The following is a 15,963-nucleotide window of genomic DNA, read 5'->3' as shown; positions in this document are numbered from 1 at the left end:
AATACTGTGAATTAATGGAAGGTCGAAATGCTATCATGAATAAAGACCATATCTAAGGATGAACATGGTGAAGCTTCTCTCTGTCGATTATTTTCAATACGTTTCCTCATGACTCCATCAATGGACGAGTGAAGCCAAGTGGCGACGAGTCCGCTACAACGATAACGTACGTGTCTTGCGATGCGACTGATGATACATTCGAGAACAGAAGTATAACTCATGTCCTGGGAATTCGGTAGAACTTGTATGCATATATAAGTTTATCGACAAGTGCAGTACGGCCTTGTCCTCTTATACAATTGAGCAGGTCTACATTCACTTATAATCGAAGCTCATTGAACCCCTCCGAGATGTTACCTCCTTGCTCTGCATCTGTACTAGAAACAGGACCCAGGTCGGAATGGAAGGTTGATAATTTCCTCTTATCGAGTCAGTGTCGGAAGCACCATCTTCGGACTGGATACTGTCAGCAAAATTGATGTCAGCGTCGTCAGAGACCTGTTGCCAAGTATCACCACCGCCATCTGAATCCGTTCGTCTCCAAAAAGTTTGTTCTCCATCTTCCTCATCGTAATGAGCGACAGTGGCTCTAGGACATTCATGGCCTAGCGACACAGAAAAGCCAACTGATTCCTCGCGGATGAAATCAACCTCGTTCAATCTGCCCAAATGGCAGAAAACTGTCTTTTCACCATTCGTGGGATCCATCCATGTCCCAGTATGGTTATGCTTCTCGTGCATTTGAAGGGATTTTCGTGCTTGGGCATCGTCTCTGACCTAATGACACGAGGCGAACAAATGCTGAGCCTCACCAAAACGATTGCAAAAAAAAACAAGGCTAAAGTCCGACTCACCATGTCACTGATTGCTCTGAAGTACAAGTCCAGGCCACTTCGAACGACATTCATGAAATCTGAATGCGGTCCTGTAAGGCCTCTACTCAGACAATTGGAGTATTGCAGAGTTTTAGAGTGCATTGCACTGATATCAGCCAGAGCTGAAGATGGGTTCAGACCTTCGGTATCGACATCGTCACTGACGACCTCACTGACGACCTTGAGGGCGTCTTGCCTACGCATCCTCTTTCCGTCATCGAAGGGCTTCAAGGACGATGGTTCGGTCATCTTGCTTGTTGTTCTATATTCTGGATTTGCTGAAGATATCCAGTTACTACAAGGTGGATTTCTGGTGGATAAGTCGGGTATACCACATCGAAAGAGAAGCATGCCTTATATAGCTTGTTACTCACTGTTGTAAGCCATCGAGAGGGCATTCTCCCAAACGCACTAAAGCGCGGAGAGAGAGGAAAGAAGGCATATACCTTTTCTCTGAAAGGAACCTCCATTCACCCCTAGCGAGATTCCATGACCAGAAGACTCTTGAAAGAGTTACAGGATGAGCATAAGTACGTCGACACGGCGTTGTTGCGTCATCCTCCAGGGAAATATGGAAGAGCCATGACCGGTACAGTATGACTCATCCATTTGAAATAGCCAAGATTCTTCTTCAAGACTCCAGTGCGTCGAAGCCATTCCAACTTCCAGAGCGTTTGTCATTATCAAGTGTCACACCAGGTTCGCCACACAATTCGAGGGTGTGGAGATCGGCAAGGAGACTGAGAATTCTAAACAGCATGGTCAACCTTTCAGATTTGGAAACCTGATCAAACTGCCATGCATAATGCATAAATAAACCGTAAAGGCGGTAAGTTATCTATCAAGACCATTATTCGGCGAGTAGAGAGTGTGTGGACCCTGTTGAAGATGGTGTGCGCACTGCACTTTCAAACTCAGACTCTTCACCTGACATATCGTCCCCGGAAGAAACCTGAGACAAAGCATCTGAGAATTCGTAATTCGAATCTCTGTCTTCCTCCTCTAAACGTCGCTCTGCGGTTATTCCAGCTACATGGCTGGATGAGTTGGTTTGGTCCAGCCCTTTCTCTTCTACCGTTTCGATGGAATATTTTCCTTCGAGCTTCCTCCACCTGTACCTTCCGTCATTTGTGTGTTGCTTCAATTGCCAATTGTCACAGATTGACCCTACCATATAAGCTGACTGACCTCTGGCACAGTATCCAAATTGATTAGCAGTACCTTCTAAAGATACAGCGATATGTGGAACATTATCCCTCTTGTAGTCCAATAACAACACTTGTTCTTCTTCTCCGGTCTCTGTCCATTTAAGAGTAGCTGGCTGACCGGGATAATCCGTGATCGACAATGTTGGCATTTTGTCCATCACTCCCTGCTGTGAGATGTCAGCTTCGGATGCTTGGCTCGAGGATTGGTCTTTGAAGCTAGTGATAAGGTCCAAATGAGCTTTGGCGGGCAATTTCTTCCAAATATCATTACCCGAATCATGACTTGTTCGTTCCCAAATCCTTCTGTTACCATCGTCATCAGACTTAACAAAGACAACATCGGTTCCGCATTTGTCGTGTGATGAAGGACTAAATGCCGTTTCTCCCACGATGATCAGATGTGGGGCATGATCCCAATTACCAGCGTAACAAACCTTCTTTCTACTGCTTCTCGAACTATCGTCACCCTTATTGTAATCTTTTAGTATCGCGTCCCCATGACGCTCAACGGTACCGATAAGTTCGATATTACCTTGTGATGATCCACTCATGATGCTATTGAATTGGCTTGTTGATGAATGTGCGAGCGAAATCTTTTGGAAGGATGATAGGGACAGCGGGTATTTGTAGCTGAAGATAAGTCATAACGGGGCATGGCAGCGTTTTGTTGAGTACTTCCCGAAGAAGGCCCGAGACAAAAGAAGTATCTGATATTTGGAATAGCTTGCAGTTGATCCCTTCTGGAGTGGAGCAAGACGATCTGACAAAGGTGTTTTGCAGCATGACAAACTATTCTGGTGAGAAGGCGGATAGGTCTTACAAATATCTACTTTACTCGTATTGCACTCGAAATGCAACGTAAACATCGATGTGGCTAACGATGCCTCACAAATTGATCTGCAACTGAGAAGGCCGAAGAGCTTTCCTGACCGAAGGTAACTGACCCGAAGCTGTGTGGTTTTGCAAAAGCCAATCACCACTCGGGTTTCGGGATCCATTGATCTGCGCGCGTTTAGGATTCTAGGATCTCGAACAATCCTCTTTACACCGCATCGCATGTTGGTCAGTTCTAGAATCATACCTGTATGTATGTAACTTCGCTTGAGAATGCGTACATGCGAGGTGATGGTAGATACACTGCATGCGTGGAAGAGGTGGTGGCTTGGGTCTTATGGATCATAAGCGATCTACATGTATGTATAGAGCCAAGAACATCTCGGGATGAACCAAACGACGGGGCTTTAACTAGTCCGGACCCACATGTTGCATTGCGGATTTGCCGCCTCCGCCCCACTCTGGATCATCCACAAAGTTTCATAGAATCATGCATGGTACAGTAGATTGAATGACCCAACGCCTGTGCCGAGATGATACGAGTTATGTGCAGCTGTGACAGGTTTTGGGAATCCAAGGGGTGAATCCAGTGGATTGGCGAATACAAAGGATCTACGTGGATGGATGTGTGGGATGTATGGGTGTACCTTGTGGTTCATTCGAGAAAACACCATGTGGACCGCTTGTCGGATGATGGAAGGATTGTGGATTGTTTACGTGGTGGTTTTTCCGTAATAGGTAATAGGTAATACGAGTGGGCGTTGTCCCCATGAGCTAGGTAAGCTAATTCAAGCTAATCCAGACGAGGAATTGAGTTTTGATACCGCATGCATACGAGTATAGTACTCGTGTTCGGGATAATAGCCGTCAGAGACTCGAGTCGGTTGAGTCGACACACTTTGGTTACAAGTAGCATCTCCATAACTGCGCTTCTATTCTGCTTAGCATTCTTGTCACATCTTGCATCATCGTCATCATCACTATTCTCTAACTCGATATCCTTTCTCACTCTTTACCACCCCATCTCATCGCTTGCTATACTGCATATATACATAACCCCTCTCCTTACGATACCCAACAGCGACACACTCTTCATCCATCACCGAGATCACCGAATTGGAAAGCATCCCTTCTTTGCTAGCTCGCTATTCTAGACTTTTCCGCCGGAATCAGATCATTCCCATCAACACACATCTCATCAACCACCGTCGATATCTTATCCTACACTCCTTTCCCAATCAACACAATTCTCCAAGAGGATCCGTTCGGTATTGTCTGCGACATCAGTAGAAAGACACTAGTCACTTTCGAGGTCGAAACACCTTGACCCTGGCTGGTCTCAACCTCAAACGAGCTAAGGATAATATCGTGTTGTGTGGAACGTTCTTCACGCTCGGATCTATCAATCCATCAAGTGACCTCTTTTGATCAACATCACAACATTAGTACCGTCGGCTTAGATCGCAGGGTGGTGGGGTAAAGAGGGTACATCAGGAAATCAGACCTCCGTCAATTCATCAATCAACTGGCATTTCCTGTATGACCGCAATCGTGTGTTACTGTCCTTCCAACCAATAACTATTCCTTGGATTATAATCATATATACTCTGTATCTTCATTTTGTTCGTTCGGGAAAACCTGCGTGTAGCATAGTACGTTAGATTGGGTTGGCTTGTGTTCTCCCCATCTCTTCCTTCATCAATCACGCCATAACCTCTCCTTCTCCCACTCTACATCACAAAGGACCTTTGGACTATCTCCTCCACCCAGAGCAGACTTGTGACATACTCGAATACTCCATATTGTCAAAGGAAGGGCTTGTTCAAGGCAACGAACAGAGTCATCGTTGTGCTGGAGCCTTTGGCTGAGGGATCAGGTGAGTTGCAATCTCATTCTACACATGCGCAGCCCCTGTTTCCTCCATACTGTGTAACAACCATCAAAATCAAGAAGAAACATTGTTGATAACTGAACGGATGTTCATTCGCAGCCTTTCTCACCCATCTGGGCCCTAGCACCATTTTTTTCCACGCCCATCTCACGGATCATCACCTTCTTAAAGTGTTCCTTCCTCTACCTCGCTACTGTACCATCGCAATAGACTAGGTACTTGATGGCGTCATGAACGGATCACCTTCCTTGGTTTCTCCCATCCCTACCTTTCCTCATCAATCTCCATCTCCATCGCCTCGGCGGGGTTCCGCAGTCGCAGGTCCATCCTCACCTCGATTACCGCGTGCGTCAATGGGACCTCGACTACCCAGCATCTCCGCATCGCAACCTATGGACTACGATGGAAGGGACTCTCCGACTTTACCCGGCTCGAGGACAAGTGTGGTGATGGGTTTCTCGCCTGTCCCATCTCATCAGACATTACCAGCTGTTCCTGAAGCGTCTTCCAGCTCCCCTCATGCTCCAGGCTTAACGCTCAATACCTCTCATAGACGGCTGTCGTCCCTTTCGCCCCAGCTCACTACACCGGTCGAACAGGTTTTTCAATGGGCAGAAGGTTCACCTCGACCACTTGCTACTTCTCCCCGTGGACAATCTCATGAGCTACCGCCCAGATCCCGCCGAAATTCAGCTGCTATCGTATCGATCAGTCTGAGTTCAAGATCACGATCACGTACGCCCAGAGGAAGTTCGGCTGCCCTGCCCAATCAGCAGAGCGGGTCGGGAACTCCCAACAGAGGATCATCCTCAGCTACTCTGAGTGCCCACAAGGACGTGATGGTGCAGATGGGAGACTCTTGGGCTTCAGGTGCGGACGAAATGGATGATTGGCAACCCGCAGGAGGCATGTTGTTAGATGGTGATGGAGAGGATTCTGCGTTGATGGATGACGAGGAAAGAGATGAATTTGATGACAAGGATAAAGGTAGATCATGGACTGGGTTCTCGGACGATTCATCATCTTCTTCACCCCATGTTGAAGAACCACTAAAACCTGGGATGTTGATTGGTGAAGGAATGGAATTTCAAGGTGAAATCATTGTACCTGCTGTTGGACGGATGCCGAATGGTACTGGCGATGATGACATTGGTTTGCCACTGAGGAGAGGTGGGAGCGAGGCCACCAAATTCACTAGAACCGATGGGAAGCAGGAGAAGAAGAGATATGAGGTTGTAAGAAAGTTGGGTACAGGAAGTTATGCGGTTGTATACCTAGTAAGGGAAAAAGGTGGTAGACATCGAGAGTATGGTGAGTTTGAACTATAATGGATTCTTAATCGGATTATGTGTTTGCTGACGAAAATCGAATAGCCCTGAAATGCTTGAGTAAACAAGACTTGGAGGAAGAACAACTTGACACTCAGCTGTTCGAAGCTCATATCCACCTATCCCTGCCGATTCACCAGAATATCGTTACTCTACATCAGACATTACAAACTAGGAAGTGGTTATTTCTCATGTTAGAGTTGTGTCCTGGTGAAGACCTGTAAGTGCGGATCTTTCTTGCTGAAAGTCTCTATGCTAACCAAGAAGTAGATTTTACTGGCTTGAGAAATCTAGAGATGCTTCTCCACACACTCATCCTGTCCCTCTACCCGGAGATCGAAATCACGGTGTCATGTCCTCGTCCAAGCTATCTTCTTCTTCAATCCCCTTCTCTTCTTCTCAGATGTTCTCAGGTCTCAACGGCATGTCATCATCTTTCACCAACTCGCCTGGTAATGCGTTCTCTCAGTTCAGTGGATCTCCCGCTTCCCTCCTCTTCGCTCATCACAATGGTCATTCTCACACTCAACACTTCACTCCTTCCCAGACACCACCCACGCCCAGTCTTCTTTCCTCATTCTCGGCGGGGACCTTACTCAGTCAAAGACGTCTACGATTGATCGCTTCCATGTTTAGCCAGATGTGCGAAGCTGTATCGATTTGTCATGACGCAGGGATCAGTCATCGTGATATCAAACCTGAAAATTTCATCTGTTGTGATTCGATAGAACTGGAAGCGGCTGCTGATGGCGAAATTGGGGATGACGAGGACGAAGGAAAACCCGTGGACTTCGGTCCCCAAGCCAAGAGAAAGGTTATTGTCAAATTGACGGATTTTGGTTTGGCTACTACTGAAGAGGAAAGTGGTGATGTCGAATGCGGTAGTAAGCCGTACATGTCTTATGGTACGTCGAACCCTTGCGTCCTTCAGAAATTAGAGATATAACTGATGGAATTCTATAGAATGCCGAAATAACCTTGGGCCAACATACTTCCCTGCTCCTGCCGATGTATGGTCTCTTGGTATCGTACTCATCAATATGCTCTTCCACCGAAATCCATGGAAAGATCCCACACCTGGTGATCCTAATTTCGACAACTTCCTCATGGATCCCATCGGCTTCTTGCTCACCAAATTTTCTGGAGTCGGCAAAGAAGTCGCTTCCTACCTTGCCGATCATGTTCTGTGTATCGATGTAGACGCTAGAGTTTCTGCTAGAGAGTTTGGATTGTGGATCAAGAACCTTCCTGAGATGATTGGTGGACGAAAAGCACTTCACTCACTCAAGATATCCCGGATCGAGAATCAAAAGACTCCTACAGATAAAGGTCTGTTCGTCAAATCACCAGTCGCCACAAACCAAGAAACGACTAGGAAGAACTCTTCATCTGCTCTTACCTCTTCTGCACCCACTCTGTCTAGTCTCCCCCCACCATCACAGTTGTCTCTTCCCACACACATTCAAATACCGGAAGAGGAACCTGAAGAACCTGCCTTACCTACACCTCCTTTGGAACATGATCAGGACGAATTAGTCTCAGCTACTACAATCGATGATCAACCTACTCCAGTCGACATGAGTGAATTCGCTTCACCCGAGACAATTGGTAATGATTTGGAATCATACGCTGGGGATTCTGTTGCCGATGGGTCCGAACGAGCGGATGGAGATTCTAGATCCTTGTCTACCCATAAAAGAAGGAAGAGGGGAGTAAGAAAGGGTAAAGCAGCCAAAGCAGCCGCTCTGGCCGCTGCGGGTGGAGACGATCAACCTTCTCAAGAGGAACGAGATGCGCTACTAGCGGAATTGACAGTCGCTTCACAGACTTTAGCAAGGGAAGTGTCGAAGTTCTCGAAACCGTCCGAAGAGACGTTCGATGCGACCAGGATTGAAGATTTCCCGCCATTGGGCACTACACCTGCTCAAGCTGCCGAAGCCAAGAAATCCAAGTGGAAAGATATGATGAGATTCTCTACTGCTCAAGGTAATAACCCCGAACTGGCTGCATTGGCTCGACGAGTGGCAGAGAGGGATGGCAGCTTGAACCTATCTGCTCCTGCGAATCTACAACAAGGTCAAGCTGCCAAAGGTTCACTAAATTACTCGAAACACGCTTTGAGACAGACTACGACTGTATCTTCTTCCGGGATATCCAGTGCCTTATCGTCTTTTGGCAATGTGTCGAGTACCAGCGCAACAACCTCAGCTGCTGACGAAGCTGAAGATTGGAGAAGACCTAGAAAACCCCAATTACAGCATAAAGGTGACTTGGAAGAGGCAGGTCAGACGATGGTCGATGACTCCAGAGGCAGGGATAAGAACCCTCATCCGTCTTATAGAAAGAACGAAGATCATTCTCGAGCTAGAAAAGCCGCATTGGCCGCTGCAGCTATAACAGGAGGAGAAATGGGCTCGTTTGGTAAACCATCGAACTTATCGTTATCTCAACCTATCCATAAATCACCACCACCACCTCAACAGCAACAGCATCACCAGGTTAATCGGCCCTCCAACCTGTCCAAACCTATCACTACCAATTATACAATCAGAAATTCCGTTCCTATTGGCTCATCCCCGAAACAGAATAAAGCACCATTCAAATCTGGTTTATCCCACACTCACGCTATGTCAATCGATAGCGATTCTTCTACTTCACCATCGACCGCTAGACCCAATTTAGATTCCAAGGAAAGTTCTTCGACCATCACCCAAAGTCAACCACAGACTCCCCACAGTGCGACTGGAGCAGCCGGAGGGCCGAATAAACCGAAATTGAAAGGACAGATCTCGACTTTGGCAAAGATGTTGAGCGGTCTAAAGACTAAGGGAGGTAAGGATTAGAACTGGTCGGATAGATTCATACAAGATAACTCCCTTCTTCCTCTCTTTAACTACTACAATTAGCATTAAATCAAGTTCATATTTTCCATCACAGCAGTGCTGTACTATGGTTTCCCAATTCATCCGTCACATACACACATACACTTTCTTTTCTTATGTGAAGTCCAATCTAGTAAACCTGTATGAGAATAAAGAGAAATAAATGACGAAGGATTTAAACTCTACTCGAGTATGCATGCATGTATTTTTATGTATCTTACACTCGCATCAGGAGAGCAAAGTGCCACATTGACGGGGATTCACTAGTAGGACGCAGTAATGCCGAAAGCATGCTCCTGAGCCAGTTGTTACGCGAGTGACTTTTGAGGACAAGCACTTTCATGTCAACAATCCAAACCACTCACTCAACTTGTACTTCATCACATTCCACTCGAATTCGTATCAGACTATATCCAACTAAGTCATTCATTGTCATATATATCACTCGTCTTCATCACAGTCATATTCATTGTTTCTCCTAAACACAAAGAGGAGCGATCTTTTCAACACAGGGACATTTCTTGTAAAACCGACCAAACAATCTGATCTCATTTTATTACGTTATACCATCACGATCAACTTAGCTCATAGTCCGAAAGCCATACCTCTCCTTGTATCTTGAGAATTCGTCATATATCACATTCTGATAGATTAGCCGATATGGTTGGAACCCCGGTCAAGAAGAAGGAAAAGGAAGTACCGCCTTCACCGCCTTTGATCATACGAGATCAGGGGAAGGGAGCGAGGTATGATAGGGTTGGGTTCCTGGGTGAGGTGAGTGTTACATTCCAGCTCAATCAGGTTCATGTGTGCAGTGCATATAAATAAGCAACACATCTTAAATTGTCTTCTATCATGCCTTCATCACGGACTTTCAAAAATTGATGAAAGATACATATATATATAGGGTGGTTTCGCTAGAGTATACGAAATTCAAGATTCCAAGAATCGTCGGAAAGCTGTTAAAGTCATTAATAAAAATGCTATTACTTCCAAGAAGAATAAAACCAAGGTAAGTCTCGCTGGACCATCTCGAGCTCAAGTAATACTGATGATTGTCACTCCGTTATGTTAGTTATGGGCAGAAATCAAACTTCATCAAATACTCGTTCATCCCCATATCGTAAGGTTTGAAGATTGTTTTGAAGATTCTAGTAATGTATACATGGTTCTAGAGCTATGTGAGAATGGGGTGAGTTGAATTGGCATCTTGGGGGATATTCCCATCCATCTGAACCTATTGATGCAATCACTTTTCATTTTTAAATTCGATCAAGTTTGATCGCTCCTGGAGCAAATGCTGATATTCCTTATTTTTGGTTTACAGAGCATGATGGATCTTCTCCGACGTCGTAAACGATATACAGAACCTGAAGCACGGTATTACCTGGTCCAACTCATCGCAGCATGTCAATACATGCATCAGATGAACGTGATCCATCGTGATTTAAAATTGGGTAATCTGTTTTTGGATGCGGATATGAATGTCAAAGTGGGAGACTTCGGATTGGCGGCGTTGATCGAGAATCCTGGTGATAGGAAAAAGTGAGTATGACTGTTGTTCCCCTAAATCTACGTCAGATCGTATACGAGGCAGGCATCGACAGGTCAAAGTGCATTTGCTCACATTCGTTTTCAGGACGATCTGCGGTACACCCAACTATATCGCTCCTGAAGTTCTGTTCGATCAGGATAATGGACATAGTTTCGAAGTGGATGTTTGGTCAATTGGAGTGATCATGTATGTTGTCCAGCGTGATCTATTGCCCAGTCATCCGAGTCCAGCTAATCCATCACATTTAGGTACACCCTTCTGATCGGGAAACCGCCCTTTCAGACCAAAGACGTCAAGACCATATATAAGCGGATTAGAGAGAACAGATACGAGTTCCCTGCAGACAAGGAGATCTCGCATTCAGCTCAGGATTTGATATCTTCCATTTTGAATCCTAAACCAGGTATGTTGGCTGGCTTGATCCCCGACCTTCACTGCAGCTGATCACAACTATCCTCCTTAGACGAACGTCCACCGCTCGACAAAATCCTCTCCCATAAATGGTTCCTTGATGGACCTTTCCCAGCCTACATCCCAGCCTCAGCCAACGATTTTGCTCCTGACTATCGACATTTATCCACCTCTCAATCTCGACGTAACTTTCAAGCTCTGTGTCAGAAATCGAAAATTGGTGTCGTACCATCTTTGGCTCCAGAAGTTGCGTCTCGACCTCGTGCACCCCTTGGACCCAGTATCCTACAACAAGAAAGGGATTTCAAGAACGCTGTGCAACCCGACAGTCCCATCTCCGCTTTACTCACTTCCGCCCGGCAACCTCTGGTTCAAGCTTCAGCACCTATCAAGGAGCCTTCATTGCTACGAAAATTATCTGCTGCAGGTGCCGCGTCTACATTAAGTCCCGCTAGAAAGTCGGCACTGGGTAGAGAGCAATATGGAGTTGCTGGGCCCGGACCGTCCTCAGCGAGAAGACATGCTAGCCCTATGGAGAGAGTTGGCGAAGAGGAAGACGAGGAGCAGGAGGTGGAAGTTTTGGAACCTCAAAGGGAAAGGGGTTATGATAGTGCAGTCAGAGAACGGGGATTGGCAAACCAAAAGGCTAGGATCGTCTCTGAAATGGCCAGTGAAAGACATCGACATAAACATCACGAACAGCGATTACCATCTGTATCGCCCAAGAAAGCGGCTCCACTAGGCTCGGCTACTACTTTACCTCGACCGCCTGCAGCTGCTTCGGCCCTTACATCCAGCAAAACCAAGGATTTCAAAACGAGCTTATTTGATGTAATTGGCCAGAATCTTGCGAATGGATTGGCAATGTCGCAGACTGAGCAAGGATTCAGGACGCCTCGTAAGTGAAGGAGTGTCTGCTTACGACCGTGTCCTTGAGATTACCTAAGGAGGAAGCTGATAATGGGGACTCATTCGCAGACATCGACCCAAAGCCAGCCCCACCGAATGTATTCGTTGTATCTTGGTTGGACTATTGCACGAAATACGGAATGGGATTCGCTATGACGGATGGGACCGTCTCGGTACATTTCAATGACTCGACCTCGCTCGTACTGGCGCCTGGCAAACAGTGAGTATCGGTATTCTCCATGCGATCAGCTTTCACTCAACTCGGGCTCTTACTGATGTCAATCTTTGCACAGGCATTTTGATGATATCCGACCCACAGCCTCTGACGATCTATCTCACCATACTCGACGATCTCACTCCATAGACACCTACCCATCTGATCTCAAGAACAAGGTATACCTGCTCAAACACTTTGAAAGTTATATGCTTGATAAACTGTTCCTTGAACAGCCTTACACATACGATGATGTGAACTTGAAGACCGGAATGGTTTTCATTGTGAAATATCTAAGAATGAAACATGTCATTCTGTTCAGATTGAGTAATGATGTTCTCCAAGTGAGCTTTTCAAGTGTTTCGATCCCTCCGAACAACTAGCTAATACGATTTCCTGGTATAGTTTAATTTCTACGATCACACCAAATTGATACTAAGTCAGGATGGTTTAGTGGTCTCGGTAATTGACCGACATTCGATTTTGAGAACGTGGAGTCTGGAAAGCCTCCTGCAGCCGATAGGCGATGATGCCAATCCGAAAGATAAGAAGAGGATAGAAGGGGTTGTTCATAAAGTACAATATGCAAGGTTAGTCAAAAACTTACCAGATAGTGGAAGTTACACGTGAGAAATGTAGCTGATGGATATGTTCTTACTGTAGAGACGTACTAGCCAAAATCAAGTCGCACGGTATGAACAAAGCCACCGATAACAAAGCGGGTGTGAATGGTATACCTGTCGCTGCTGGGACCAGAGCTGCGGTACAGAGAGAAAAAGAGATCATGAAACCCATCCGATAATCAGTGGTCAGAGCAACGGTGTATCGTTGTCAAAGCGACTCTAATTTCGTCATTGCTTTGTATACAGAATTGGACATTATAAATTACATGTTGATATATCCTTCATCACTCCATTGTTTCTTTTTTGTTTTTCGTCGTCTCATCTTATACCGACCGTCTCTACAATCGAACATGTTGGATTCTCTTTTCATCTGAGACTGTATTGTACTTCTCTCATATGGCTTGTTTCTATTGTTATTATCAGGTATGAAGATAGGTCTATCGCTTCATGCATCTCGTGTCATGTTATGTCTTGTTGGCTTCGGGTGAACATAGGTATGTCAAAGACCATTATGATCCTGGTGAGAAGTGGGTGGACATGAGAAGTGGAGGTTGGGTTAAGACAAGTCCGAAAGATGAAATGTCATCTGCATTCACTTATTGGATGAACGCATTCTCTATCACATCCTTCTATTCACTCATGTACTTCACGCAGCAGAGGCAACGACGGCACGATCAGATGACCCAGATATGACCGACGAAAAGCAGATACCAAGATCTATACCGGTGATACTATTCAAGACACCATCTCCTTCCTCTTCGCTTGACCAATACACACAATCACTCTCATCAACATCGTATCAACCCACTTTCATACCTGTTCTAGAAGAGACATACGATACGACCTCCCTCGTACCAATACTAGAAGGAGGATCTGAAGATTGGGAAGGGGTGATAATCACTTCCCGGAGAGGTGCGGAAGGATGGGTGAGAGCGGTCAGCGAATCTCGTATTGGTACTGCATCAAATACGAGAGGTAAAGGAAAAGGCAGGTGGGACGAGGTTCCCTTATTCACAGTTGGAAATGCATCGTCAGATCATCTTTCGGAAGCCTCCATCCCAGCAAAATGTACACCCCACTCGATCGAATACGAAGGAGGAGTACCACCCAAATCGGCTATTCATCTAGTTCCTCATATAATAGATCGACTACCAAGATCAGAAGAAAGGCATAGGAAGTATCTATTTGTAAGAGGAGATAAGTCGACGGAAGTACTTCAAGATGAGCTGAGAAGTAATGGGAGGATAGTGGAGGAAGTTATGGTCTATAGTACAACGCCTAGATTGGATATTTTAGAGAACATCAATACATTTAGAGAAAGCCAACAACCACAATCACAGCCGAAATCAGATGGGGATGGAGATGGGAAGGGGAATGGACAAGAAGGGAAAGGATGGTTATGCTTCTTCTCACCTTCAGGCGCAGAGGTCGTCTTGCCTCACTTGAAGGATCCGAAAGACGATGAACATGGATTTGAGGATGGGTATTGGAAAGGATGGGAGATATTTGTTATTGGAGAAACTACGAAAAAGTATTTCGAAGAAAGGGGTATCAATGTTGATGCAGTGGCTGAAAGACCTAACCCGCAAGGTTTGTTGGATGCTATACTAGGGTACGATAGTATATGGCATGGTGTGAAGGCCTGACGCACTTGATGAGAAGATGTGAAATGAAGGATACTCTCGGAGCACATGCGACAGTTTGGAGCTGTAAAATGGTGAGTGTATCCCTTGTCTTCGATCAACCTGTGCTCGGAGACGACAATGAAGGTGCCAGCTGACGATAAATGAACCTGTAGAATATCAAACACCATGCATCGATATACCAATGTACCACTCGAAACACTACCGATTGTGCACTATTGAAATGACATTGATATTCTTGGCGGGTATACAATGTAACTTGAAAAGGCTGTGAACCCAAAATTTCGTATCCGGAAACTGGGGCTTAGACGAATATGACCCTCCGGTTTGATGGTCAGATGAATCTCCCAATCGATTGATCATATCACCCAAGGCCGTAAAAGTAGAATCGAATCTCGCGAAAGACTCATCGTTGGCGTAAGAATCGGCACTATATTGGTCCGGAGCATCAGAATGCAAACCATCCTCGTATATACAGACTGGAAGACTGATCATACCCAACTCACCTGTTTGTTCGGGAAGCCGAAGACGACGTGGTGATATAACTTGAACCGGTGGTTTGATACCGGTTATCATCCCTATCGTGTATGAATAGCGATTACCGCTCCATGAAGCACCAGGTCGATCGATAATGGTCATTATGGGAGATGAATGTTATTCAAAAGATCGAAGTAAAGTACGGTAAAGATTGTGGTAGACTGAAAAGTGAGTTGAACGAGTGGTATATTGATTTGTTCGAAAGAGATCACTTCTGCTCGTTGCTCAGGCCTTTATATGTGTGAAGAACTACTGAGATCACCGAGTCCTCAGTAAATCCTGATTGGTGACATATAGAACCAGATGAAAGCGATGATCTCTTCTTACAGGGGAAAAGCTGAAAGGTGAATGAATGATCATTGTGATACTGTACTTACGGATCCTCCTTTTATCTAACCAAACGAGACAAAATGGGAGATCGGTGACATCCTGGTTTCTCGGTTTAAGAGGGTCATGCAATTTTGGCATTGCCGTCACGCCTTGGCGATGCCAATTGAATATCTACTGAACATCGCTCAAAGGCACACAAAGAGTCTGATTAGCAGAAGCAATGACACAAGCAATCAGGGTGAAAGCCATATCGTTTCATGAGCGATTGCCATTGGCATTTCATTTGTACTTTCTCTTAGCGATAATCTCAAGAAAGACTGTTGAGACAACCCAGGTATATAACGGAAGAGTTTATATGACCATACAGCGGGTTCTCAAGGGACAGTTTCATCACCTCAAAAGGAATCAGAGAATTCATCATCTCAAAAGGCATAAGGAGCTCGTGGATTTTCTCCGTTAAGGTCACTATACTGTACAAAGTACAGTATGGGCTCCCACCGAGGTCTGCCTATCCTCGAGAACTCTGGCTGCCCGAGTGGTCAGTCTGAGATTGTGAGGCGTCGTCTTTGCTACTCCCAAGTCGACTGAGCCGATCAGACAGTCTGCTATAGGCCAACTCCATTGCTGATACGGCTGTTGCCTGCTCTTCGGTTGACCCCTTAGTGGCAGTGCTGATGAGGTAAAAGAGATTATATACATTAGCTCAATGCAGTGTTGTACCCC

General features: G+C 45.6%; 5 protein-coding genes across 5 annotated transcripts; 3 read left to right on the top strand and 2 right to left on the bottom strand.

The window, feature by feature from the left end:
• Positions 1 to 319: 319 nt before the first annotated feature.
• On the bottom strand, positions 320 to 1,124 carry L199_002732 (uncharacterized protein; the record flags this gene model as incomplete). The annotated part of the gene is made up of 3 exons (XM_064888471.1): positions 320 to 421; positions 499 to 777; positions 855 to 1,124. 3 exons carry the CDS (start codon positions 1,122 to 1,124, stop codon positions 320 to 322), a joined length of 651 nt encoding a protein of 216 aa, XP_064744543.1.
• A 601-nt stretch (positions 1,125 to 1,725) lies between these two features.
• L199_002731 (uncharacterized protein) lies at positions 1,726 to 2,634 on the bottom strand (the record flags this gene model as incomplete). Its single annotated transcript, XM_064888470.1, has 1 exon — positions 1,726 to 2,634. One exon carries the CDS (start codon positions 2,632 to 2,634, stop codon positions 1,726 to 1,728), a length of 909 nt encoding a protein of 302 aa, XP_064744542.1.
• A 2,404-nt stretch (positions 2,635 to 5,038) lies between these two features.
• Positions 5,039 to 8,979, top strand: L199_002730 (uncharacterized protein; the record flags this gene model as incomplete). Its single annotated transcript, XM_064888469.1, has 5 exons — positions 5,039 to 6,119; positions 6,182 to 6,356; positions 6,407 to 6,485; positions 6,606 to 7,041; positions 7,100 to 8,979. 5 exons carry the CDS (start codon positions 5,039 to 5,041, stop codon positions 8,977 to 8,979), a joined length of 3,651 nt encoding a protein of 1,216 aa, XP_064744541.1.
• Positions 8,980 to 9,678: 699 nt separating this feature from the next.
• L199_002729 (uncharacterized protein) lies at positions 9,679 to 12,909 on the top strand (the record flags this gene model as incomplete). The annotated part of the gene is made up of 11 exons (XM_064888468.1): positions 9,679 to 9,792; positions 9,926 to 10,030; positions 10,094 to 10,210; positions 10,346 to 10,563; positions 10,658 to 10,759; positions 10,822 to 10,976; positions 11,037 to 11,882; positions 11,963 to 12,113; positions 12,187 to 12,451; positions 12,513 to 12,697; positions 12,771 to 12,909. 11 exons carry the CDS (start codon positions 9,679 to 9,681, stop codon positions 12,907 to 12,909), a joined length of 2,397 nt encoding a protein of 798 aa, XP_064744540.1.
• A 510-nt stretch (positions 12,910 to 13,419) lies between these two features.
• L199_002728 (uncharacterized protein) lies at positions 13,420 to 14,376 on the top strand (the record flags this gene model as incomplete). Its single annotated transcript, XM_064888467.1, has 1 exon — positions 13,420 to 14,376. One exon carries the CDS (start codon positions 13,420 to 13,422, stop codon positions 14,374 to 14,376), a length of 957 nt encoding a protein of 318 aa, XP_064744539.1.
• Positions 14,377 to 15,963: the final 1,587 nt, after the last annotated feature.

This window comes from Kwoniella botswanensis, chromosome 1 (assembly GCF_036426115.1).
Source record: "Kwoniella botswanensis chromosome 1, complete sequence".
NCBI classification, from domain to species: domain Eukaryota; kingdom Fungi; phylum Basidiomycota; class Tremellomycetes; order Tremellales; family Cryptococcaceae; genus Kwoniella; species Kwoniella botswanensis.
This window is presented reverse-complemented; position numbering and strand designations above follow the sequence as displayed.